This window comes from Giraffa tippelskirchi, chromosome 1 (genome assembly GCF_054371585.1).
Source record: "Giraffa tippelskirchi isolate mGirTip1 chromosome 1, T2T-mGirTip1v1.2.pri, whole genome shotgun sequence".
In the NCBI taxonomy this organism is placed as follows: Eukaryota; Metazoa; Chordata; class Mammalia; order Artiodactyla; family Giraffidae; genus Giraffa; species Giraffa tippelskirchi.
The window spans coordinates 136,822,442-136,849,656 of NC_137275.1; the positions used below are offsets into that span (position 1 = coordinate 136,822,442).

Genomic DNA, 27,215 nt, shown 5'->3' on the forward strand with positions numbered 1-27,215 from the left:
ACACAAAAAGTGCTGAAAGTTGCAAGCACAGGGGTAACCGTGGGCAGATGTGCTCAGGGAGGCGGGTCTGGAAAGCACAGGGTCAGTAAGGGAGTCACTGCCATTGTGCTGGCTGCCTTTCATCTGTTTCTGGTCCACTGCGACTCAGACACCCAGTAGGGCAGCACCAAACCCATCACTGTGCACTGTTGATTGCACCTAAATTCCATCAAAGTAGTAAATTTTTCAAGCTAAAACTTTATCATCTGTCTTCTGTAAGAAATTAATTAATGACCTTGTCTAAGAATTTAGAAAATGGGGGGCTTCCCTGGTGGTCCAGTGGTTAAGACTCCACACTCCAAATGCAGAGGGCATTGGGTTCAATCCCTGGTCAGGGAACTAGGATCTCACATGCCGCACAGCATGCCAAAAACAAAAAAGAACAGAAAAGGGTATGCCTGTCATCCTACTTCTTTCTGCCCTTCTTGTTGTGGGTTACATGAGACTGCAGTGAACTGAGAGTTTTTCCTCGGAGACTATTATCTGGAGCCTTAGATCATTCAGAACTTGTTTTCAGATCACCAATATGGAAGGAACAGAGGTTAATATCTGGCCAACAGTGTGATTCCTCTCACTAGAGGCTTACTGACTTGCCTATAGAATGATGAGTCCCAAGAAGGACCCAGAAAGAAATGTATATTGGATCCTAATGATGTTCTCTTGCAGGGTCACTGCCTACTTTGAGCATCATTAGAACTAGAGACTGTGAGTTCCAAACATGGACCCACTAGAGCTTTCTCAACCATGTATATACCACACTAACTCACAGAACTAACTTGATATACCCAGGAATCGAGATTCCAACTGCAAATACCTAATCTGGGGGTTGGCTCACTCCTATTCCCATCAAACAGTAAACTAAACTACATATTGTTAAGTCTGCAATGGTTAAGGTAACCACATAAAATCTTTTTGCTTAAAAGAAATTAAAACTCACTGTGGTTTATTCAGCAATATTCCTCATCCATGTCCAACATTGAAGTGCCCGTGTCAGTCACAGCGCAATCTAATTTGCTGTAATCTTGGTAAATGGGAGGTAGTCAACAAGTCCTCAGCTCCAGCCCAGAAGCAGCACAGAACACATTTCTGAAATACAGTAATAAAGAGAAGATGGGGGAAAGGTTCCCTGACCATAACTGACATTTGTGATGTAACAGGAAGGCCCCCTGGGTTCTGATCTCCTATTTATTGGAATTATAAATATGTACATTGTTGAAGGGATTGATAAATCATTTGTTATTGCTTCTGTTACCCCTGCACAGTTACTGAGATTAGAGTCCCCATCTCTTGACTGTGCTATTCTAAATTCTTAGCTTGCTTGATCCTGGGCAAGCCTCACAGAACCCTTTGAGAACTTACTCTGCTTGCTATTTTGCAGCTGAGGAAACTGAGGCAAGAAAGTGAACTATTGTTCAAAATCTAATAAATAGCCAAAGGCAGAGACAATACACCAACTCTGATGCCAGAGCCCAAACTCTTAGCCAGGTGCTTCATGGCTCCCTTAATTGCAAAGCCTTTTTGTATAATTGCTCATTAATTATATGAGGACTGGTGGTGAGCTCACACATTTCTAAATAAGATTTTAGGGCTATCATTCTGGTATGAAATGAGGAACTAGGGATCTTGCTTGAAGATATGTTTCAATAACAAAACCTACTTGCCCTTAAACAGTATAGTTATTAATATTGGGGTGGTTTATTTGGGTTAACAGAACTTGGAGGGATTAAGGGTTAAACTCCTCCCAAGCCATCCTTTCCAGCTGCTAATATGGATCACATTACTGGAGAAGGGCATGGTAACCCACTGCAGTATTTTTGCCTGGAGAATCCCAGAGACAGAGGAGCCTGGCAGGCTACAGTCCTTGCGATCACAAAGAGTCGGACACAACCTATCAACTAACACTCTCACTACATACTTAACTCCATTTTCTCTTTGGTTTGCTGAAGAATAGATGTGTGTGAGGATACCTGTCTCCCTATTTTACACCTTGAAGCATGCAAATACCATGAACCACAGCACTGTCACAACTGTTTTGTCCCTCTGACTGGACTTTCTTTTGTTCTGATTCACTGAGAGACATATAAGCTACTGCTGCACAATGCCTACAGAAATTGTTCAGTTAGATGTGAGGGGATAAACTCATGTTTACTAACTATAAAGCATCCTGCACACAGAGCCACTTTCATTATGTATCTTATTTCTCATGGCCATGCAGAATCTAGGCCTTGGTGTTTGATTATATCTCTCACAGGAAGCATAGTTGTTCTAGGGTTGATGTTGCACAAAGCCAGAAACAATTTCCCTTGTCTCCGAGAGGAATTGGAGACAAGGGAAGTTATCTTGTCCCGAGGCAGAATGTTGAAGTAGGAAAAACTGCTCTTGGCACTGTATCCCTCTCTCAAGCACTTACTCTGAGTCCCAATCTTACTCTAAACTGCAAGTGTTGGTATTATCCCCCATAGGTGTTATCTGAGAAAGACTGGCATCAACTCAGTATCAGCCTGGTATCCTCAGAACTCAGTGGGCGCTTAGAATTGCACAAAACTGGCCTGAATCCGCTGGCTGCATGGTTTTGGGTAATCTGTCTGAACCTTAGTCAAATCCTCTGTAAAACAAGGATGACGATATCTATATCCTAAATATGTTAGGAGGATTGGGCAAAATTCTTTATGCAGGCTGAGAAGCACAATACCAAAGACACAGTAGGAACTAGATAAATGATAGCTTTTCTGGTGTTTGATATAAGCATAAAATACAAAGGGGTCTATTTCTGCAGAGGGTATAGGTGTGAGGGAATCATTTTGTGTATTTCTTCCTCGAATGATAGATATGCTATTCGATATTTATAAAGATGAAAAATGGTAAGTGCTACTCATCTGTAGCAAATAACCTGAATATACACATGTGCAGACCAAAACGCTGATTTAACTCGAGGTTTAAAAAAAAAATCTTACAACACATCAGAGAAAAATAAACTATTTTCAAATATATATAGTTGAATATAGTAATATATATTCAATATATAAATTCAATATAGTAAAAACCCAACTCATTCACATTGTGCAGCTGGCTAATAGGATCTTTAAAGATGTGAAAATCATGCCTGAGAAAATGCTTATATGTAAAGAAGACAAAATTGTGGTGACTATATATATTGTGGGAAAGAAAATTGCCTAAGGACGCTTGGGGTGAAGTTACAGTACACTGAATTGTGTCATAAATAAAAGAAATCCACTCATTCATCAAATATTTGTTGAACGCCCGCTACCTGCCAAACACAAACAAAACAATTCACAGCCACCAATTCGACTTTACTTTCTCGAGGCCCGCAGCCCTCCGGGTACACTACGGAATCTTCGCGGCTAACTCCTTACGCTAAGTTTACGGAGCCCCTCTTTGAGCAAAGGGATAGAGCAAGAAGGCCCCGCCCCTCCTCTCGTCAGCCTCGTGCCTTTACGTCATCGTATTTCGAAAACGCCAAGACGTATCTACGGTGTCCCACGAGGAACTGGTTGTGCTGCAACTTGTTGCGCCCGCGTGTAAGATGGTGCTTGATGCGTCAACCATCCCTGCTGCCCGGTTCCTTCCTTACGGGGGCGGGGCCTAGAGAGGACGGGTGTTTAGGAAGTGTGTGGTTTTGTTTTTCCCGCTCTTTCTCTCCTCCTTTTGCTCTCCCTATATTCGCGGAGGGTGAACGAGGAAAGATCGGAAACAATTTAACCAGGAGAAGAGCACAGGGCGAGAAACGACCGTGGCGTGAGGCCAGCTCGGGGACGCGACGCGCACGTGGGCGGAGCCGGGGCGGGGCCAGAGCCGCGGGGGCGGGGCTGCGGTTGCGGTCCATTTGCCCGCGGCGGCGGCGGCGGCGAAGCAGCAGGCGGTGGCGAGCGGGTGAGTGAGAAGCTGTCGCGTAGGTGGCTGTTTGGGCTTCAGTTGCGGGGATCGGGCGAGGGCGGCGGCGGAGGCTCTCCCCAGGGCTCAGCTCCGCGGGTCTTCTCTCTACCTCCATCTCCCCTGACCGAAAGCGGGCATTGAGTTTTCCAGCCCGGCGACTAGTGGAGTTGCCTGCATCCGGGCCCGGGACTTTCCGGCAGCGGCGGCGCAGAGATAGGGGCATAGGGTTCCGTCCCCTTTTCTGCTTTCCCGCCCGCAGTCCCCCAGCTGACTCCTTGCCGGGTTCCTGGCGTGAGATCCGAAGAGATCGATCCGTCGGATCCCTGTGCCGCGGGCTCGAGGGGAAGGAGCCTCGGGCACCAAGAGGCCTGGCCCCAGGAAGGCCAGAGGGCTGGCGGCTCGCGGCTGCTCCGGACCGAGTCGGAGTCCGAGAGAGGATGGGGTGGGCTGGGATCAAACAACTGGCTTACAGAATTGTCTCGGTTTCGAGGTTTCTAAGGATTGCTGATGTCCTGGAATTTGGGGCAGCTATTCTAGACTGGGTTTTGCTCCCGTTCTGTGGTTCGTGACCTCTTTACTTCTCTTCTCCGAGATTGCACAGACTTAAAGGAAGTGACCATTATGATTTGGGCATCACTTGACTGATGGTATCAGTTGCAGAAAGAAGTGCCCTGATTACGTGTCTGCTTTGACCACACAGGGTCTGACTGGCCCTGGTGATCTGTACCAGGCTTCTGTATTCCGGAGACTGGGAGGTCATGCACTTGCCCCAGAGAGGTGGCCCTTTCCGAAACAATGGAGATTGTTAGGCTTTAGTGAAAACAGTCTGACTGTTGCCAGTGGATAAATTCCGATTCAGACTGTTCTCATCTTTCTTGTGATCCAAAGCAAGGGGGGCTCAATCCATCTGACATTTTAATTTGTACAAAGAGATTGGAAAATACTGTTATATCTTACTGATGATCTTAGACGTTGGAAAACTTTTAACATGACGCGAACGTCACAGAAGCAGGAATATAATATATGGGAAATTAATAGCCTGGAGTCAGAATACTTGAAATACGATGGTGTTACGTGACACAGATAGTATTGCCGGCACCTTGTCAGTCTAGGAAAGCCCTGAATCAGTTGGAAACTAACATCATGATGAATGTACTCTGTGAAACAAAAACAAGAGAAGTGATAGATTGTGTACTAGGCCAGCAGTAACCTGCCCCAGGGAACAATTACATAGGAGCTAAAGGTTTTTTTCCCCCACCTTATAAAGTTAATAAAATAGTCTCGTTTTTTGTTTTTTTTTGTTTTTTTTTTTTCTGGCTCTGTTAGCAATCCAAAATTAATTTTCAGAGAAAGAAAAAAACCAAACACTCCCATCTTTAAAGACTGCCCTTGGGCTCTGTTTTAATTAAGTAATTCTAAGGAGTAGTCAGAGAAGGCGATGGCACCCCACTCCAGTACTCTTGCCTGGAAAAGCCCATGGAGGGAGGAGCCTGGTGGGCTGCATTCCATGGGGTCGTGAAGAGTCAGACACGACTGAGCGACTTCACTTTCAGTTTTCACTTTCATGCATTGGAGAAGGAAATGGCAACCCACTCCAGTGTTCTTGCCTGGAGAATCCCAGGGACGGGGGAACCTGATGGGCTGCCGTCTATGGAGTCGCACAGAGTCGGACACGACTGAAGCGACTTAGCAATAGCAATAGCAGGGAGTAGTAGGTTAGCCGGCCTATTTGAGAAACTGGAGCTGTGAGAGATGGTCAGATAGAGCTATGGTGAACTACACCTCTGAGTCTTGGAAAGTGTTGCCAACTCTTTTTTATCTGACGTTACAGGGAGTTCAGTGTCAATAAAATCTGTCTGGGCAGGTCCTATTTTGGAAGGTTGGCAATTTTATTAGGATCCTGCTTCTCTTAGGGTTGTGTGTGTGGGTGCACGCGCTCAGTCACTCAGTTGTGTCTGACACGATGACCCCATGGACTGTAGCCCGCCAGGCTCCTCTCTCCGTGGAATTTACCAGGCTCGAATCCTGGAGTGGGTTGCCATTTCTTCCTCCAGGGGGTCTTCCCAACCCAGGGATTGAACCCAAGTCTCTTGAGTCTCCTGCATTGCCAGACAGATTCTTTACCACCTCGCCATCTGGGAAGCCCTCTCTTAGGATTGTGAAGTTGCTCAGTCGTGTCCGACTCTTTGTGACCCCATGGACTGTAGCCTACTAGGCTCCTCCATCTTTGGGGTTTTCCTGGCAAAGGTACTGGAGTGGGTTGCCATTTCCTTCTCCAGGGGATCTTCCCAACCCAGGGATCGAACCCAGGTCTTCCGCATTGCAGGCAGATGCTTTACTGTCTGAACGAATAGGGAAACCCCCTCTCTTAGGATTGGGAGGTAATAAACAGAAAGCATGGTTATGAGAAATGTGGGCCAAATGATGGTTGAGTTTTTATTTACAACAGCCGTAAAGGCCAACCAACTTTCTAAATATCAATCAGAGAAGAGATGACTGATTTTTAGCAGAGATTTAAAAAAAGCAAGACTTTAAAACTACACTTGTGCTAACAGTTTTAACATGTGGTAATTAATCTTTATGTCTGCATGTGTTGGATTATTTTCAGCAAGTATATTGGGTACACCCTCATGAACCCTATTCTTTGTTTACAGGAGTGTGGCAAACCACTGTGTCACCCAATTTGGATCCTGGCTTACCTCAAAACTTTTGTTTCATAACTGTCTGGTGTAGCCAGCCTACATGTAAAAAGATATACTGATGAAAGACTCTTGATTCGAGCCATGTCTGTATATATGGATTTTCTTTACCAAAGATGATGACTTTTATTGTTAGTAAATTCATTTTACTGCTCTCTTAACTATACTTCTCTGTGACTTTAATTTCTTAAGTTATTTCTTCTAGTAGGATTTAAAGCTAAACAATTCAACATAATCTTCATCCTTTATTTTCTTTCTAATGATACTAGCAGTAAGATTGAATGTAGTTAGTGACCCTATAATAGAACAGTTTTCACAATTAGGTAAAAGGTTGTGCTATAGTCTAACCAGATTTTGTTCCAGGGCTCAATTCTACTTAAGGAAGTGTTTTTTATTCTCAATATAATGATGAAATGTTTGAGTGGCAGTATTACCTTTATGATTATTCACCTTTTTTATCCAAAAAGGAAGACCAAAAGAATATGTTACAGTATACTTGTAAGGGTCTGTGTTTACTTAATGCATCTTCTTGGCCTCTAAAGTTTGCTGTTATTAATCATCTTAGCATCATTACAGTTTCTAGTCAAATTATATTCCTATATTCTGTCATTGTGAAGTATTTAAATTGTATCTGTAACAGTGGATTTTTTTTTTTTCCTGACTGAGTCATGTGGCCTGCAGGATCTTAGTTCCCTGACCAGGGATTGAACCCATGCTCCCTGCATTGGGAGCGTGGTATTCTAACCACTGGACCACCAGGGAAGTCCCAACAGTGGATATTTTAAGCAAGCTATACAACTTATACTGAGTGTAATCTCTTAAGTCTATTAAATTGATACAGCACATTTAAAAATGTGAATATTTCCTAAATGAATTTCTAAAATAAAAAATACACAAGAACTGTCTTTGTGTTAAGCCATTTCTGCACATACTTACAGTAAAGGCATTTTGCCAGATGCTGTGTATCCATTCTTGACATCATGATAAAAGTGCCCATACAACACTCTAAAATTAGAGTATTTAATTTTTTGCTTTTCATCAGTCTCTGAGCTCTCCTGACAAGGTGTAGATAAAGTTCTTTATTTTAAGTAAAATGGTTTACTTTGACATGAATTTAGTTATAGGTCAAGTGTTATTTCTAAAGCAATCATATAGGCAAAGATAGATATATCATAGCTCACCTATTAACTACTGTCCTTTACCATTATAATGAATAGATTCCACAATTTTAGACTTGCCTAAATGAAATTGGCACTGAATACACATAGGTATTCAATTTTAATATTAGGCAGGAATGATTCATTTTGCATTCGTACCTCACTGAATGTACAGTTTTAGAGTGATTCATTGGAGTGGGTTAAGATGTCAAAGGGACCTGGATTCTAGTGTGGCTCATTGACCTTGGGCAGTTCACTCTTATCTGTTTTCTCAGTAGATTGAAAGGGCCCATCCAATCATTTAATCCTCTACATGTTTTAAATAATTAAAGCTTTTTTACTTTAGCCATTTGGTATAGATGCTTCTTTGTAACCATTAAATGCCATACTGCTTTCTTGAATAGCATATTAAATATATTTCCTGTTTCTTGAACAGCATATTCAGAGAAGGCAATGGCACCCCACTCCAGTACTCTTGCCTGGAAAATCCCATGGACGGTGGAGCCTAGTAGGCTACAGTCCATGGGGTCGCTAAGAGTCGGACACGACTGAGTGACTTCACTTTCACTTTTCCCTTTCATGCATTGGAGAAGGAAATGGCAACCCACTCCAGTGTTCTTGCCTGGAGAATCCCAGGGACGGCGGAGCCTGGTGGACTGCCGTCTATGGAGTCGCACAGAGTCAGACACGACTGAAGCGACTTAGCAGCAGCAGCAGCAGAACAGCATATTAAATATACTTAACTCATTTTAAACACCTGTATTGGTTTTAGTACCCTTGATGCCCAAAGAGTATGTTGAGAATAATCGTGTGCATCATGTTTCCTCATTTTCTCATATGGTTCCAGGTTGTTGTGGTCTTATAATCTTTTGTCTTTCTTTTCTCTTTTTTCGCCGCCTTCTTAGCAGCTTTTAAGCTTTCCTACTGCCAAATATGGACTGCCATAACAAAGTACCACAAACTGGGTGATGTAAAAATGATAAAAATGTATTCTGTCTCAATTCTGAAAGCTAGAAGCCCAAAATAAGTTATTGCCAGAGACATGCTCCTCTAAAGACTCCAGGAAAGAATCTCTCTTTGCCTCTTTTTAGCTTCTGGTAGTTATCAGCACACATACCTTGGCTTGGAGCCACATCACTCCAGTTTTATCTTCATCTTCACATGGCCCTGTTACTGTCTGCATGTCTCCAAAGCTTTCTCTCCTTGTCAGGACACCAGCCATTGTATTAGGACCATCCTGATCCAATACCACCTCATCCTAACTTGATTACACTTATTTCTAAATAAAATCACAGAGGGGTAGGACTTGAACATCTGTTTGGGGTGGGGAAGGACACAGTTCAGCCCACAACAGGTGCCATGGTCTCTAGGTGAGCCCTCCCTTTCCCAGTTGGCTTCTCTTTAATTCCTATGGTTCAGGAACCAAATAGCCAATCATATTAGAATTGCAAATAGGCTGGCTGTTTAGAAACAGTGAGGATCTATTCAATGAGCATTAGTATATAACATTTCATATTAATGTTCAAAGGCTTTTTTTAAGGTCATTATTTTGGATTTCTAAGTGTGTATCCTGACTATAAGTGGTAATTTACTACTGTGTATCATGAAATTGTCATCATATCAGCAAACACTTAACGTGCACCTGTCATGCATTGTAGGAGACATGCTTTCACATCTTTTTGACTGGAGAGGAGAAAACCACATATGTCTAAATCATTTGAGATTTTTTTTTTTTACCTTAGAGTGCACTTTTTTTTTTAAATTTTTATTGAAGTATAGTTGATTTACAGTGTTGTGTTTCTGTTGTACAGCACATGCATATATCCACTCTTCAGGTTATTTTCCCAGATAGGTCATTGCAGAGTATTGAGAAGAGTGTTACACAGCAGGTCCTTATTAGTTATCCATTTTAAACAGAGTAGTGTGTATATTTCAGTGGGCTTCCCAGGTGGCTCAGTGGTAAAGAATCTGCCTACCAACGCAGGAGATGAGTTTGATCCCTGGGTTGGGAAGATCCCCTGGAGGAGGAAATGGCAACCTGCTCCAGCATTCTTCCCTGGAGAATCCCATGGACAGAGGAGCCTGGCAGGCTACAGTCCATGGGATCACAAAGAGAAGCACATGACTGAGTATGCACACACGTGTATGTATCAATACCAACAGTTGCGTTTTTGATGAATGACTTTTAAAATCGCTGAACTTGATCATTGATTTTGTATGTCATTGTCCAGATATCCCTGGAGCTTTCAGATAATGTGACAGTTGGGATGCAGTGATGTCGACCCTCTGTCCACCACCATCTCCAGCTGTTGCCAAGACAGAGATTGCTTTAAGTGGTGAATCCCCTTTATTAGCAGCGACCTTCGCTTACTGGGACAATATTCTTGGTCCCAGAGTAAGGCACATCTGGGCTCCAAAGACAGAACAAGTACTTCTCAGCGACGGAGAAATAACTTTTCTTGCCAATCATACCCTCAACGGAGAAATCCTTCGAAATGCAGAGAGTGGGGCAATAGACGTAAAGTTCTTTGTCTTATCTGAGAAAGGAGTGATTATTGTTTCGTTAATCTTCGACGGAAACTGGAATGGGGATAGGAGCACCTATGGACTATCGATTATACTTCCCCAGACAGAGCTGAGCTTCTACCTCCCACTTCACAGAGTGTGTGTGGATAGATTAACTCACATTATCCGGAAAGGGAGGATATGGATGCATAAGGTGAGTGCGTTTGAAACTTGTTAAGCATGCTAACCTAGCCACTGAAAGTTTACCTTCCAATACATTGATATCGGGCTTCCCAGGTGGCTCAGCGGATTCGATCCCTGGGTGGGGAAGATCTCCTGGAGAAGGAAATGGCAACCCACTCCAGTATTCCTGGCAAATTCCATGGTCAGAGGAGCCTCTCAGGCTACAGTCCTTGAGGTCACAAAGAATCAGACACAACTGAGTGGGCACGCATGCACATTTATATCTAAATTTTAGAAATTATATATAGTTAACTTCAAACAGGAGCTATTATTTGCTTCTACCGTATTAGGTACAAATCAATCTAGGCTGGTATTTGTGGTCTTTTAACCCTGGTAGGTAGGAGATGATAGCTCCACATTGTAAACAGAAAACCAAAGCTTAGAAAAATTAAGAAACATAAGCTTCAGAGTCTGGATTTGTCTTGTGAAGTGTTTGACTCTGAAAGCTTGTTTTTGCATTGCATGACCCTGTCTTTCACTTACTGTGTGTATCGTGTAAGCATTTCAGGACAATTGTTTCAGAAGCCTTTGCCCATATAACCTTTGGTCCCTTTAAGTTCTTTGCCAAGTTCCCAAATTTGTAAAATGAAGAAGTTGGACCAAATGGTATTCAGAAGATATTCCTTTCGATTTTGTGACTTGAGCTAGAGAAAACTTTGTTATCACCTAAATCCTATAGTTTAATATATAGTGATATTTATATTTCCATATACTGTAATTCTGGCACATGAGGAAAACAAATTTCATTCTTTCTGCTTTGAAGTTTGATACTAACATGGAAATCCACTAAAGCATTACTGATTTTTGTAAGGCTTTTACCATATAGTAGGCGAAAATAATATCTTTTAAAAGAAGAGTTTTTTGGGTTTTTTGAACTATGTTTGCAGGCATACCTCCTTATTTCTCACGTTTATAAAAATCATTTAAAATCTAGCTTGGTATTCCCTAGATTCATCTTGATCTTATCCAGTTTAAAAAGTGCAAATTAGTTTCTTTTGTGAAACTTTGCAGATGTTACATTGATTGTTTTTCTGTCAAATTATATTTTTAACTGCAGACAAAAAGGGTGTTATTTTATTTCATATTATCTATGAGAGCATGGATTTGTTGGGTGCTTTCCACCCACCCCTCTTTTTTTTACCCTAAAGTGGAAAGTATTTTTCCCATGAATTAAATTACCCAGGAAGATATCTGCCATTTAACTGTATTGTGGAAAATAAACAAGTATCTAAAGGTTGTGGTTTCTTAATTTTAATGAATTTTCTTTTGCTCAGGAGAGGCAAGAAAATGTCCAGAAAATCGTCTTAGAAGGCACAGAGAGAATGGAAGATCAGGTAAGGTGCAGATTTCTCATCCCCAGACACAGCCAGAGCCACCACTGAGGGCTTTATAAAGCTAAGGGGTGCTTCTGTTAAACTTCCCTGGTAGCTCAGATGGTAAAGAGTCTACCTGCAATGCAGGAGACCCAGGTTCAATCCCTGGGTTGAGAAGATTCCCTGCAGACGTTATTAGTTTGACAGAGCGAGCCTGAACGCGAACAGAACCTTTATGGAGATAAATGGAATAAACTTGATGAAAGCTTCCATATTTTAGACCTGAAGAGTTAAATAAATAAAGGATAATAAGAACTGCATCTACAAATTAATATTTTGCTACCTTTTTTCCATTTGCATAGGATAAGTTTTGGACAAGTTGCGCATAGTAAAAATTTTAAGTGCTATATATTAGATTATTTTTTTAAGGCATTGCTACTTAAGCAGTTCCACAGAAGTAGTTGTAGCAGGAGAGTGAGTACCCCTAAGATATCTGGGAGTACACACACAGGTCTAGGCATAATACTTCTTTGAAGTCTCAAATGTATCTTTAAAACTCTTGCGATTTTTTTTTTATCAGAGGATAATTGCTTTACAGTCTGTGGCAGTCTCTGCAGTACAACAACATGAGTCAGGCATAAGTTTATATATGTATATATCCCATCCCGCTTAAGCTTCCCTCCCCACCCCACTGCACCCTTCTAACAGAGCACCAGGGTAGGCTCCCTGTGTTACACAGCAGCTTCCCACTACATATCTATTTTACACATGATAGTGTATGTCTATGACAATGTTCCTTTCTCAATTTAAACCTCATGCAGTTTACATTTTATTCCGTGATATATCTATTTGTTTTAATATTACAGTTTGCCATTAGTATTCCTTACCTTCTTACCATTCTGGCTTCCGGTGGTATCAAGTCTCCAGGAAAACATGCCATATTTATCCTATGGCTTTGAACATCCTTAGGGAGCAGGCACCAGGGTTTGAGAAACATGATTGCAAGGCTATGGCTTCCCTCATGGAAAATAATTACAAAGCATTTCAACCCAGGGCAGAGATTTTCTGAAGGGAGATCTCCCCGCAGAGAAAGTGTTCTCTGCATTTACTCTCCTCGCCTCTGGCCACCCTCATTGCTCTTCTGAAAACTCCAGTGTAAACAAGCCCTCTTTCTGGTTCTCTTTGGGATGCCTGAGACAAATGGTATTTTAAACAGTAACTTTTTCTACAAATTTGTCAAGATACAGGAACATAAACAAGGCAAGTACAAAATGGTATAAAATGATCTTCTTTACAAAATTTATATGTTTGTATTTAAAAGTCAGAAGGGGGCAGATATGGGGAAAGGTCTAAGACTTAACAAGAAAATGTTTCTGTTTACTCAGAGAAGCCCAGCTTTCCTTGCTAGGCAGTAAGAAGTGTGCCCAGGAATGGTGACTCTCACCAACCTCTAGATGTACCTTCTAGTTATGGAGAAACTAGTAGTTATGTCAACATAATGAAATTTAGAACCCAGTAAAATTCTACATTTTCTGGGATTTTTTCAAACCAGAAATCTGTGCTTATAAAGCTGACAGCTATTAATGTTAAGGTTTATTTCTCTTTTAAAGCCCTCTTCTTAAAAATGTTATCCTCCCCTTTCTGTGTCAGGAGGAAATTATACTTGGGCTTCCCTGGTGGCTCAGCCGGTAAAGAATCCGCCTGCAATGTGGGAGAACTGGGTTCGATCCCTGGGTTGGGAAGATCCCCTGGAGAAGGGCATGACTACCCACTCCAGTATTCTTGCCTAGAGAATCCCCATGGACAGAGGAGCGTGGCAGGCTACAGTCCATGGGGTCACAAAGAGTCAGACATGACTGAGTGACTAAGCACACACATACTTGGACAAACAGGAGGTTTTTAAAGGGGAACCGCTTTCCTGCTGAGAAATTCAAGACATTTTAGAGCCTATTCTGTGTTCAGCCATCTAGTATTTGTTGATGTGAAGCTTCAGTGAGGATCTCCATTTGCTTATGATGATAAATGTCTGAGATACTGTGTATAAATATTATATATGCCTACACCATGGGGTCGAAAAGAGTCGGACACGATTGAGCAACTGTACTGAACTGAAAGGGAAGGTATGTGCTTAGTTGCTCAGTCATGTCCCACTCTTTGCGGCCCCATGAACTGTAGCCTGCCAGGCTCCTCTGTCCATAGGGATTCTCCAGGCAAGAATACTAGAGTGGGTTGCTTTGCCCTCCTACAGGAGATCTTCCCAACCCAGGGATCAAACCCAAGTCTCCCACATTGCAGGCGAATTCTTTACCATGTGAGCCACAAGGGAAGCCCAAGAAGACTAGCCTGGGTAGCCTGTCCCCTCTCCAGGGCGTCTTCCCAACCCAGGAATCAAACCAGGGTCTCCTGCATTGCAAGTGGATTCTCTACCAGCTCAGCTACCAGGGAAGCCCCAAAGGGATGGTTCAGTTCAGTTCAGTTCAGTTCAGTCGCTCAGTCGTGTCCGACTCTTTGCTACCCCATGAATCGCAGCACGCCAGGCCTTACCCAAACCCATGTCCATCGAGTCAGTGATGCCATCCAACCATCTCATCCTCTGTCATCCCCTTCTCCTCCTGTCCCCAATCCTTCCCATCATTAGGGTCTTTTCCAATGAGTCAACTGTTCGCATGAGGTGGCCAAAGTATATTCTCCCATAATTATCCTTTCTGAAAAGGAGTTGCCTGATAATTGAGTTCTTGCAAATCTCACATCATGTGGTTGCAGTGACTTCATTTTGAGCAATAAATACTGTTTGACAATGATATATAGTCTAAAACAAGTTTAATCATGCTAGTTTTAGATGCTTGTAGCTGTCATATGATAAAATTGTTTTACAAGGAAGCAAATTTAACACAACGTCAATCATTCGTCTTTTTGAATTACAATTATACAATTGATTGTTATAAAAAAAATTATTTAAAAAGAAAAAGCAATGAAGGTTTTATATTCATAGGTTACTACAGGATGAATTTTTTTTATAGTAAAACATCCTGAGTGATACAAGGGGGTCTATGACTTAGGATACCGTATCCAGAGGCAGCATCACATTTAAATTCTAAAGCAACTTAACCTGATATGGGGCTCTGAAAACTAGGTTAAGTCACTCAAAAAAAGGACTGGTCATAGGAATGCAGAGTTTCTACTTCAAATATGCATGTAAGGAGTTTCAGTTCAGTTCAGTTGCTCAGTCGTGTCCAACTCTTTGCGACCCCATGGACTGCAGCACACCAGGCCTCCCTGTCCAGCACCAACTCCCAGAGCTTGCTCAAATTCATGTCCATCAAGTCGATGATGCCATCCAACCATCTCATCCTCTGTCGTCCCTGTCTCCTCCTGCTGCAGGATTGAGGATGTCTTCTCAATCTTTCCCAGCATGAGGATCTTTTCCAGTGAGTCAGTTCTTCGCATCAGGTGGCCAAAGTATTGGAGTTTCTGCTTCAGCATCAGTCCTTCTAATGAATATTCAGGACTGGTTTCCTTTAGGATTGACTGGTTTGATCTCCTTGCAGTCCAAGGAACTCTCAAGAGTCTTCTTCAACACCACAGTTCAAAAGCATCAGTTCTTTGGCGCTCAGCTTTCTTTATAGTCTAACTCTCACATCTATACATGACTACTGGAAAAATGATAGCTTTGACTAGACCAATCTTTGTCTGCAAAGTAATCTCTCTGCTTTTTAATATGCTCTCTAGGTTGGTCATAACTTTTCTTCCAAGGAGCAAGCATCTTTTAATTTCATGGCTACAGTCACCATCTGCAGTGATTTGGGAGCCCAAGAAAATAAAGTCTCTCACTGTTTCCACTGTTTCCCCATCTGTTTGCCATGGAGTGATGGGATCGGATGCCATGATCTTAGTTTTCTGAATGTTGAGTTTTAAACCAACTTTTTCACTCTCCTCTTTCACTTTCATCAAGAGGCTCTTTAGTTCTTCTTCACTTTCTGCCATAAAGGTGGTGTCATCTGCATACCTGAGGTTATTGATATTTCTCCTGGCAATCTTGAGTCCAGCCTGTGCTTCATCCAGCCCGTCATTTCACATGGTATACTCTGCGTATATGTTAAACAAGCAGGGTGACAATATATGTCCTTGACGTACTCCTTTCCTGATTTGGAAGCAGTCTGTTGTTCCATGTCCAGTTCTAACTGTTGCTTCTTGACCTGCATACAGATTTCTCAGGAAGCAGGTCAGGTGGTCTGATATTCTCATCTCTTTAAGACTTTTCCACAGTTTGTTGTGATCCACACAGTCAGAGGCTTTGGCATAGTCAGTAAAGCAGAAATAGATATTTTTCTGGAACTCTCTTGCTTTTTCAATGATCCAACGGATGTTGGCCATTTGATCTCTAGTTCCTCTGCCTTTTCTAAAACCAGCTTGAACATCTGAAATTTCATGGTTCATGTACTGTTGAAGCCTGCCTTGGAGAATGTTGAGTATTACTTTGCTAGCATGTGAGATGTGTAATTGTGCAATAGTTTGAACATTCTTTGGCATTGCCTTTCTTTGGGATTAAAATGAAAACTGACCTTTTCCAGCCCTGTGGCCACTGCTGAGTTTTCCAAAGTTGCTGGCATATTGAGTGCAGCACTTTCACAGCATCATCTTTTAGGATTTGAAATAGCTCAACTGGAATTCCATCACCTCCACTAGCTTTGTTCGTAGTGATGCTTCCTAAAGCCCACTTGATTTTGAATTCCAGGATGTCTGGCTCTTGGTGAGTGATCACACCGTCGTGATTATCTGAGTCGTGAAGATCTTTTTTGTACAGTTCTTCTGTGTATTCTTGCCACCTCTACTTAGTATCTTCTGCTTCTGTTGCTGCTAAGTCACCTCAGTCATGTCCGACTCTGTGCGACCCCATAGACGGCAGCCCACCAGGCTCCGCCGTCCCTGGGAGTCTCCAGGCAAGAACACTGGAGTGGGTTGCCATTTCCTTCTCCAATGCATGAAAGTGAAAAGTGAAAATGAAGTCGCTCAGTCGTGTCCGACTCTTCACGACCCCATGGACTGCAGCCTACCAGGCTCCTCCATCCATGGGATTTTCTTTAGGTCTATACTATTTCTGTTTATTGTGGCCATCTTTGCATGAAATGTTCCCTTGGTATCTCTAATTTTCTTGACGAGGTATCTAGTCTTTCCCATTCTATTGTTTTCCTCTATTTCTTTGCATCGATCACTTAGGAAAGTCTTCTTATCTCTCCTTGCTATTCTTTGGAACGCTGCATTCAAATGGGTATATCTTTCCTTTTCTCCTTTGCCTTTAGCTTCTCTTCTTATTTCAGCTATTTGTAAGGCCTCATCAGACAACCATTTTGCCTTTTTGCATTTCTTTTTCTTGGGGATAGTCTTGATCACTGCCTCCTGTAAAATGTCACAAACCTCCATCCATAGTTCTTCAGGCACTCTGTCTATCAGATCTAATCCCTTGAATCTATTTGTTACTTCCAGTGTATAACCGTAAGGGATTTGATTTAGGTCATATCTAAATAGCCTAGTGATTTTCCCTGCTTTCTTCAATTTAATGTAAGGAGTTTAAATATAATCATTTCATGAAATGTGAATAAGGGGATAAGTTTTGTTCTTAGATTGATCTTAATATGTGATTTTAAAAACATGTTTAGCTAAAAATTGATAGACATATGACAGTTTCACCTGCCTCTTTAAAAGTTTGTTATTTCAACATGGGCAAAACATTTTGGGAGAGTAACGGTGGCAGTGAATATATGTGGGAGCCACCCGTATTTGAAGCAATTCACACGTGTGGTGTTCTCTATTGAGTTTTCAACTTCCTTCTATAAACTGCAGATTTTAAAATTACATTTTTGAAATGTAAGCAGTCATAGTATTACCTTGAAAGAACACTAAAGGAAACTTGTCTTCTTTATTGATTCTTAAAAATACATGCTATGACTTTGGTTTGGATAGATTATACCTTATTATGAATATAGAGATTGAGTATTGACTCAAGCTTTACTACTGAGTTATCTATTGAGAATTTTAAAGCCTTTTTACACTTGTCTTTCCCCATTTAATATAAAATGCATCGATGACCTTTGATTAACAAGAGTCCTTATTATCTCACAATAAAATTGCAAAGGAGATTCTTTCTAAATTTGGTGTGGTGATTTAATTATTGCATGTAAATGATAAACCAATGATTCCATTCTGACTAAAGAAAATCATTCCTGAAAGAATGAAAAGGAGTTTTAAATAGCATGTAAATCTTTTAGCAATAGAAAGGTTTTGGAGTAGGCACTGTTTGAGGCTCTGTTTGAATGTGTGTGTTCAGTTGCTTAGTCATGTCCGACTCTTTGCGACCCCATGGACTGTAGCCCACCAGGCTCCTCTGTCCATGGAATTTTCCAGGCAGGAATACTGGAGTGGGTTGCCATTTCCTCCTCCAGTGTTTGAATGAGTTTTCAAGTATTTCTGTTAAAGGGTGTTTTTCTTTGCTTTCAGTTTTTGATTTGTTATCGCCAACTTCATCTTATATTGTGTGATTTTCTTCACCTCATTTTACTTTTTTGTGCAGGGTCAGAGTATTATTCCAATGCTTACTGGAGAAGTCATTCCTGTAATGGAACTGCTTTCATCTATGAAATCACACAGTGTTCCTGAAGAAATAGATGTAAGTTCTCAGTTGTCATTTTAATCGGAGCAATGGTACCGTTTATTAATTCCCCTAAGTTATATTACTATTATGTATATATTATTACTATTAGGTATATTAGTAATATAATAACATTTTTGTCATACATAACATTCATGTGAATTATGAGCCACTTTAACAAACACATTTAAAATCCTGAATTTAATGGCCAAGCAGAGACCTTTTGGCTAGTAATAGCAGTTGTGATAAGTTTATTTAGTTAAATTCTCCACTTTTGTATTTCCTAGAAGTATGAGAATTTCAGGCCTTAGAGAGTCAATCAGTATTTAGTGCAGTACTTTTTGTAACAAAGCAGTGTACAGATCACTAGCTGCTAATGGAAGTTCCCTTATCTTCACTAGTGTGATTTCCTTAATCACTCATTTGTTGAGGACATTAGGAATTACACATTATAGACGTGAAGAGAAATCTTTAGGCAGCTAATTTAGCCACTTCCTGACTTTGTAACTAAGATTTGTTTCCTGATTGTGACAGCTCAGAAGAGGAAGTAGTTCTTGTAAAAATGGTTGCTTAACCTGCCTCATCAGCTTTCGCGTCATTTGTTCTGCAAGTTTATATCGGTGACACAGACTGTTTTATGGGTATTTGTGATGCTCAGAAATGAGGGCAATGTGTCGTATTGAACCTAGACTTCAGAAAACTTTTGTATTAAAGTTGTTATTTCAGCATTTTGTTAACAGCCAGAATGTTCTTCTTTTCCTTTTGGTGCATTTTAGATAGCTGATACAATTCTCAATGATGATGATATTGGTGACAGTTGCCATGAAGGCTTTCTTCTCAAGTAAGAATTTTGTTTCTTTTCATAAAAGCTGGATGAAGCAGATGCAGATCTTATGCTCACCTGTGACAAGATTGGGAAGGAAGACAGTAATAAGAGAATGCCTAACTAGATTATTCTAGGGTCAGCAATGCACGATTGAATTATTGCTTAGCTTTCTGTTGCTTCTTTACTTATTACATGCCTATGATGTGACTCTTTTTAATATTTAAAGAAGCTGAGTTTCCCATAGTGTCTAGATAAGAATTCTTGGACCCTTGTCTGGTTCTGGTTTCTTGTTTTTCTTCTTATTAAAGCTGAAACTAAGAACCCTTTCTAATTAAGTTGTGTTACAGATGGACTTACTTAGGCCTATAAAAGAAAATTTTCATATTAGTACTGATCCTTTCCTTGTTACAGTAGATTTTAGAGTGTGAGCTCTAAAATCAGGCGTCCTGGCTTACTGCTGTGTAACCCTGAGCAAGCTTCATGAGCTCCCCATGCCTGCATTTCCTCATCTATAAAGTGGGATAATATTACCTACTTCATAGGAGTGTTGTGAGATTGAGTGAGATGAATCATATTAGGCATTTAAAACAGTGCCTGGCACATATGGGCACATAATAATAGCAAATAGCTAACATTTTCTATTTATTCTAAGAAAAATGATAATGGCCAGTGTTTATTGAGTGCCTGCATATTAGTCCCCTAAGTGCTCTGCCTGCGTTTATAATCTCATCTTCTACTTATATAATCTCATCTTCTACTTAAGTATTTCTTTACAATTACAGATTATCATGAAATTTTGTTTTAAAAAATGAGGAATGAAAGGATAAAGTACTTTTATGTCTACAGTCTTCTCCTTTCGGTTCATGATGGGGTCTTAAAGGTGTGTGTTTAAGCTCAAAGCCTTACATGGCTTGAATCAGAAGCTCTTTAGTCCTGATTCTGCTCAGTGTCAACCATTCATAATGTTATTTTTAGCCCCATTTGACTTTAAACAAACCACTTTAACCTCTTTATACCTCAGTTTCTTCCACTATAAAACAGTGATATTTTACTAACTGCACTGTTTGAAGGTTCAGACAGATTCTGTGAAAGGCAGGTGGTAGAAAATGCAGAGTACTATAGAAATAAAAGATGGCATTATGATCAAAACTTTGGTGTTCATCATTTAAAGCTATTCAGAGTTTTTTGAAATTCACTTGTCTTTTTGCTTTTTAGTTTGTGAAATTATTTTACAGTCAACATTTCTTTAATCTTTTTTTGTTTTTCAATTCACAGCGCTGTCAGCTCACACTTGCAAACTTGTGGCTGCTCTGTTGTAGTAGGTAGCAGTGCAGAAAAAGTAAATAAGGTAATTTATTTTGTAATCCAGCAAATGATCTGATTTTTTAATACTGCCAATGTATGTGGGTTGTAATTTAAAGGTTAGGTTGCACTCAAGATGATCTCATAATATTAGGAGGCAATGTAATCTGGCCAAATTACTGGGACACCCTATGGCAAAAATAAGTTTAAAGTAAACTGTCTGAAAAGGAAGTCATTGATCAATTTCATCATGATAATTTATAAATACTAGTCTCAGTATTGTATAAATGGTTTTGAGAATATTTTAAAATTGGATGTTTTTAAAAATATTTGTCTTCTATTTCCTGATGTTATCTTTAATGTATATGAAGATAGCCATGTTCTTTTGGTACTAATTCCAAAGAAATGGTATCTCATCATTCATCTTGATTTCATTACCTTGCTTTTCCCTCTAAATCTTTTCCTTTTAGGGACCTATTGCTAATAAGTGGTCATTGGAGGTTGTATGGCAACATTTGTGACCACCTCCTTTAGTGCTATATGAGTTAAAAAAGAATTCATGAAGCTTTCCAAGCATTAGGTAGTAAAACTAAGGGATTTTGTACTTTTCTTCACTGATCAGTAATTAGAAAGAGATAAGTATGTATCTTATCAATTTAAGCAAACCTAATTTTTCAGGTTTTACACAAGAAGTATGTTAGAAATGATTATTTGCTTGACAAATAATTTTGTAATTTTTTTTCTGTGATAAGCTTCCCTGTAGACTTACCCAACCCTTGATTTACCAAAATTATATTTCTGGTATAACCATTTATGACAGATTAATTTACCTGTTATTATATTATATCTAGTGGCTTATTATTATTTCTGCTGCCCCGAGAAGGTAGCTTTCAGTTCATGTCCTACAAAGCTTTCAGGTTCCATAGGACCTTCCCGGTTGCTTCTTGGGGAGAAAAAACCTCAATGGTTGGTGTTCTGTATTTTGCAAACATTTTTCTTATCTACCAGCCTCTTTTAGCTTAGTAGCTTCTCTTTTATCTTTTTAATTTGAGAAAAAAAGGCTGCTACCACTAGTTTAAAAACCACTATTTTAACATAAAAACTCTGAATATAATCTGAATTCTGAGATAGTTATATGGGTTTTTATTTTTTCCTAATAGATCTGTGATCAAATCTTGTCAGAATGATAGGCTTCTAAACCCCAATCGAATGGATTGCTTATTTCAAATTAAATTTGATAGAATTAATTCTCATTCTATTCAAGGATTTAGAAACTCTTTGATATTCATTCTGATGAGATTTCACATATAGAACTTTTAAACAGAAGATATAATTCAGCCTAATTTAACTGCATTTAGTTTTCTCATCCAAATTATTGCTGGGTGGATATATAATCAATAATTATATTAGGTCATTATTTCCTCATATAAGATTAGGAATAAGGTTTCCATGGTAAAATAAATTTGAGAAAGTCTGCATATTGTATCAGTCACCTAGAGAGTCACAGTGTGTATTCAAATGGTAATGGTTTTGAGATACCATGCAGTTAACTTTACTAACATTTTCTAAGCTTATTTGGCCACAGAATACTTACTTTAAGCAACAGCTGTTATATGCCATAGACTATTCCAGGTTACTGAGAAATACTTATTTCTCAGAACAGGTTTTATTGAAAGTAACACCTGATATTCCTATTCAGGTCTCTTTCCTAAGCAAACTAGTGGCCTTTTTATCCATATTTTAATGCTAAAATATTTTCATTTTACAGATAGTAAGAACATTATGCCTTTTTCTGACTCCAGCAGAGAGAAAATGCTCCAGATTGTGTGAAGCAGAATCATCATTTAAATACGAGTCAGGGCTCTTTGTACAAGGCCTACTTAAGGTACAGTTTCCATTTATCACAAGTGAAACCAACTTTTTAAAAATCATTTTTGAGAGTCTTTATAAATATATGTTGAACATTAGCATTAATGTGTCTCGTGTTTGTATGGTAAGGAGCTGACTTCCTTTTCACAGATCTGAGCAAGGAGTATATATCTTATAAATTTATAGTTTCTATCAGTAAAACATCACAGAATGGCTTTCTTTGTGTTTCTCTTTGGTTTCACATACCTGTCTGGTCTCAGGATTTTTTTTTTTTTTTTGCTATGTGCTTGAATCAGTTTACACAACTAAAATGGGAATATTTCTTATTTACTGAACAGATTTGAATTTTTGTGGTACCATTTTATGTTTTATGTACCACATTCATTTACTGAAAAGAAAATGTTAAACTGCTTCCTATCTTGAAAAAGTGTATAGGATTTGAGCAGTTTCTGTATATCAGTGTGTATGTATATATAAGAAAAAAATTTATTTTATAATTTTTCTTTATTTACTTGAGTCTGCTTTTCAAGGAGCAAAACAGATAAATATAAATTAACAATTATTTTCAATTATTATGGGGAATCCTTATTCGCTTTATTGAATCTATTATTGATGTTTTGATTATAGTCAGAGATATGAAGAAGTAGATTTCCTAATGATTATCTGAGTCTCTCAGAGTGATTGCTTTCTTGAGGATGTAGGCATAGTAAAATGAAAGAAAAAATACTAAAAATTGTTGCAAGTAAAAATTATATTCAGCTTTTATATTTTCAATAATATGCTTGCTCTGAGCTCAGAATAATATTGTTTAAATACAGAAACTACTTAAGGGAAACTCATTTTTTATTTGATATGTACAGATCTGAAAATTAGAACTTCTCCTATCAAAGGCATAATGAGGTACTTAGTGCTTTTATTTCCTTAGCATCATCTCACTTACTGTATAATTTTATCCCTTAAAGGGACCTATACCAAATGCATAGCAGAGAATTTGAAACTATAATTTAATGAAAACATGTTTGTTAAGAATTTTCCATGCAAGTTTAAATTGTGTAGCCTTTTAGAGCATACTTTGATATTGTAACAGTAGGTACTTGTTAATATGGCAACTGACTACCCAACTGACTGTACCTGGAAAGAAGTATACTTACTATAAAAATGCATATTCAACTGATACTTAACAGAACATATGAATAACCAAGAATATAAAAGGTCACTTGTAATCTCATAATCCATTGAATAACCCCTGTTAATATTTGGCATATATCTTTCTGGTCTTTTTCTTCTGTATTTTTTTCATATCTTACCCTCTCCCCTGCCCAGAAAATTAGATTATACTCTTCATGTTTTAAGCTCCTTTTTTCACAATATATTATGAACATCTTTCAGTATCAACACATAAACATTGGCAACTTAATTTTTCGCAGCTAAACAATAAATTACTTTCATTTATTTAAATGAATAAATATTTATTTCTCTTTTTGGATGCTCAGGTTGCTTCTGGTGTTTTACTATTTAATCCAGTGCTGTAGCACACACATCACTCAAACTTGACACACAACCATGATTCATTTTCTGGGATAAATTTCTAGAGCAGAATTTACTAAGTTAAAGCCAGTTTTTTAAATTAAAAGATAATCTTCGTATCTTTTGGTATAAAAGACAGTTTTCTTTTCATTCTGACAGGATTCAACTGGAAGCTTTGTGCTTCCCTTCCGGCAAGTCATGTATGCGCCCTACCCCACCACTCACATAGACGTGGACGTCAATACCGTCAAGCAGATGCCACCCTGTCACGAACATATTTATAATCAACGTAGATACATGCGATCAGAGCTGGCAGCGTTCTGGCGAGCCACTTCAGAAGAAGACGTAGCTCAGGACACCTTCATCTACACAGATGAAAGCTTTACTCCTGACTTGTACGTCATGCCCTGCTTTCTGATGTTGCCAATAAGCAGTATTAGGAAACTGTCTTTTATGAGTAGAAACAAATAGTTCAGTGTTTAAAAGGGAAGACATATTAATTATGCTAGAAGAAATCTTTGGTGAATCAAGCATCTTTTTTCTTAAATGTCTATTTTTCTTAGTATGATTGTGTTTGCCATAAGATAAGTTAGATTAGTTATTAAAAATAAGTACTTAAGTACTTAATTAACAGATATACATTGAGCCCCTAGTTACAAGGTGCTAAGGTTTGTTGTTGTTGTTCCATCACTAAGTCATGTCCGACTCTTTGCCACCCCATGGACTACAGCACGCCAGGCCTTCCCTGTCCCTCACCATCTCCTGGAGTTCACCCAAGTTCATGTCCATTGAATCAGTGATGTTAAGGTTAATAGTGGCCAATCAGACAGCCCCAGACCCAGGTCCTTCCATTGCTTATAGACTAGTATGTAAAGGTCATTAAGAAGCTTATTTATTAACTAAACCAAAGAAGTAATGCGAAGTCTTTTTTTTCCTTGATATATAAATAAAATACAGCAAAACTGTGAAAATACATTAATAGAGCATTCTTTTATATTCTCTTGTATTGTGTTATTCATTTCTTACCATAAGGTATGATCAGTAAATTAACAGAAAAGGTAATGATAATAAAATGTTGAATGTGGACCCAATTAAGAAAAAAAAAAGAAATCTGAACTGTAAAACACTTTGAGCTGAGGCAACAGACTTGTGAAGCACCAGTAGTCAGACAGCAGGTGTTGCCCACAAGCATAGCAAAGGAACACCATGTCCGAGGAATCCCCAGTCTCATATGTCTCTAGGTACAGAAAGATGGCTTCATTAGGAACCAGCTCTTCCTGGCTGTCCATTTTTTCTGTTTTTCTGTTTTCTGTTTTTGGTAGGTTGCTGGAGAGCTTTTGGGGGGAATTTAGTGAACTTTATCTAAAGTTCTGGAATTTTTTTTTAGAGGGGATACATGTATGGTTTTAATATGTCTTATCGTTTTAACCAGTTATGTTGGCTTCACTGATTTGACAAACTATGATGAGCCACCTATTCTTGTTTTGCTGATCATAATAAATAATGTCATGAACTTTTAAAACTTGTTTTCAGCTGTTAAGTAAATTTTCTAAACATAAAATTATCCAAAAATAATATTTTCAAACTCTAGATTGATGTATTATTAACTTTTATGTTTTATGGACGTACTTTACTTTTTAGTTTATTTTAAGCACTATTACTTATTTTTAAGATATTTTTAATTTTAACTCTTAAAAATAATTTCACTCACTGCCTAAACGTGAAAAATCAGTCACTGAAAATACTCTTTTTATGACACTTTGCTTCATCTAATTCCCTTTTGACCAAGATAATCAAATTATAAAGCAGATATGTTCAGAACACTAGACTTAAATGGCTAAACTCTCCAAAGCCAGAAAATGGGTGCTGTCAGTATCCACACTGGCCACTAGTTGAACAGCCAGTAATTGTGAAATGCTGATTTTTTTTCCCCTTTTCTGAGTTTCCTTCTTCTGTAGTAGGAATAGTAGGAACACCCATTCCCTAAAACTAGAAAGTTTTAGGTACTTTGTTATTTGCACACACATCTCTTTCTTTGCTACTTCAATCAGGTATATGATGATCCCTACTATTTTCTTTCTTTCAGTTAAAAATTGCTTACCTTAGTAAATGTTATGTTACACCTCTGACTTGAGTATAGCCTAGTATCCCAGTAAATTCCTTAGGGAAGTAGAAGGCAAGGAGAGGGAAGGAAAAGGAGAAAAATCAAAGGGAGTTGGGACCTGGGAAATAGTCTTTTTAAAGTGCCTACAATATCCTAAGTTGTATGGTAGATGAACATTATCTCAAGTGTGAATTAGAACTTAATTTCTGACTCTGCTCATTGCCAATGTAGCTAACATTTTCTTAGGTAGCTGATTCATGTTACTCACCAGATGATGGACTTGTGGATGCAAACCCAGTGGGCAAGACGTTGGAGATAATCATCTGTGTGTGTTCCTTATTCCCACTTGAATGTTTCCTAACATTCATCCTCTTATTTTTTTTTCTTCCAAAACTGCTTATTAGGAGTTATTAGTACATGAAGTTAACCTTTTATTTTGTTTTGATTTTTGATAGTAGTGGTGTATGTTTATTTTTGTTGCTGTTTTATGTTTTCAAGATGGCAGGAACTGGTAGTTGCATTTGCCAATTGCCTAAGGCTCTCAATATTTTTTATAAGGTGAGGTATTAAAATACGTTGATAGATACGTACATACCCTTCCTGGGACTGCTTATACTATTAAAAAGAAAATAATTACATTGTGGCCTGACAGACTCCAGTAATAGATAAATGTATCCTTGAGTTAAAATGAGTGTATTAATCTATTTTATTGTATTTCCAAATCTATTTATTGTATTTTATTGTATTTATTTATGTAATTCTTATAAATATGTTTATAATCCCATTTTGAATAATTTAGTTTGGCTGGCGTGAGAGGTTGTGGAAAACAGCTTTGTATAGTCATGTCAACATTTGATCTGTTTTCTTCGTAGGAATATTTTTCAAGATGTCTTACACAGAGACACTCTTGTGAAAGCCTTCCTGGATCAGGTAAGTGTTAAATTAACTGAGATTGTCAAAGTGAATGATATGACATGTGTTCTGTTTCAATATATCCCACAATGCCTGTAGAATTAGCTCCTTTTGTAGTTTTATCTCTGATTTTTCTAAAGTGTCAAAATTATTTTTCTGCTGTATTATTTGTGAAAGGT

General features: G+C 38.9%; 2 protein-coding genes across 17 annotated transcripts in view; one reads left to right on the forward strand and one right to left on the reverse strand.

Annotated features, from left to right (window-relative positions):
• Positions 1 to 4,683, reverse strand: part of LOC145509321 (uncharacterized) — a 403,057-nt gene extending 398,374 nt beyond the window's left edge. Inside the window, exons 1-2 of one of the 6 annotated variants that reach the window (XR_014056003.1) lie at positions 3,491 to 3,839; positions 977 to 1,125 (exon numbers count right to left, since the gene is read on the reverse strand). Coding sequence is in view for 1 of the 6 variants with exons in the window: in XM_081497906.1 (XP_081354032.1) it covers positions 3,599 to 4,156 (558 nt within the window). In the remaining 5 variants the exon portion in view is untranslated. Of the gene's footprint in view, positions 1 to 976; positions 1,126 to 3,307 lie in introns of all 6 variants that reach the window. The other 5 variants (XR_014056006.1, XR_014056008.1, XR_014056005.1 and 2 more) reach the window with 5 other exon arrangements.
• The window catches only part of C9orf72 (C9orf72-SMCR8 complex subunit), a 46,049-nt gene continuing 22,719 nt past the window's right edge, over positions 3,886 to 27,215 (forward strand). For 5 of the 11 annotated variants that reach the window (XR_014055965.1, XM_081497762.1, XM_081497782.1 and 2 more), the window contains exons 1-9: positions 3,886 to 3,930; positions 10,021 to 10,508; positions 11,812 to 11,871; positions 18,419 to 18,514; positions 19,273 to 19,337; positions 20,598 to 20,670; positions 22,393 to 22,509; positions 24,180 to 24,415; positions 26,997 to 27,054. Coding sequence is in view for 8 of the 11 variants with exons in the window: in XM_081497762.1 (XP_081353888.1) it covers positions 10,065 to 10,508; positions 11,812 to 11,871; positions 18,419 to 18,514; positions 19,273 to 19,337; positions 20,598 to 20,670; positions 22,393 to 22,509; positions 24,180 to 24,415; positions 26,997 to 27,054 (1,149 nt within the window). In the remaining 3 variants the exon portion in view is untranslated. Of the gene's footprint in view, positions 3,931 to 6,587; positions 6,764 to 10,020; positions 10,509 to 11,811; positions 11,872 to 18,418; positions 18,515 to 19,272; positions 19,458 to 20,104; positions 20,203 to 20,597; positions 20,671 to 22,392; positions 22,510 to 24,179; positions 24,416 to 26,996; positions 27,055 to 27,215 lie in introns of those variants that run through there. The other 6 variants (XM_081497771.1, XM_081497793.1, XM_081497818.1 and 3 more) reach the window with 3 other exon arrangements.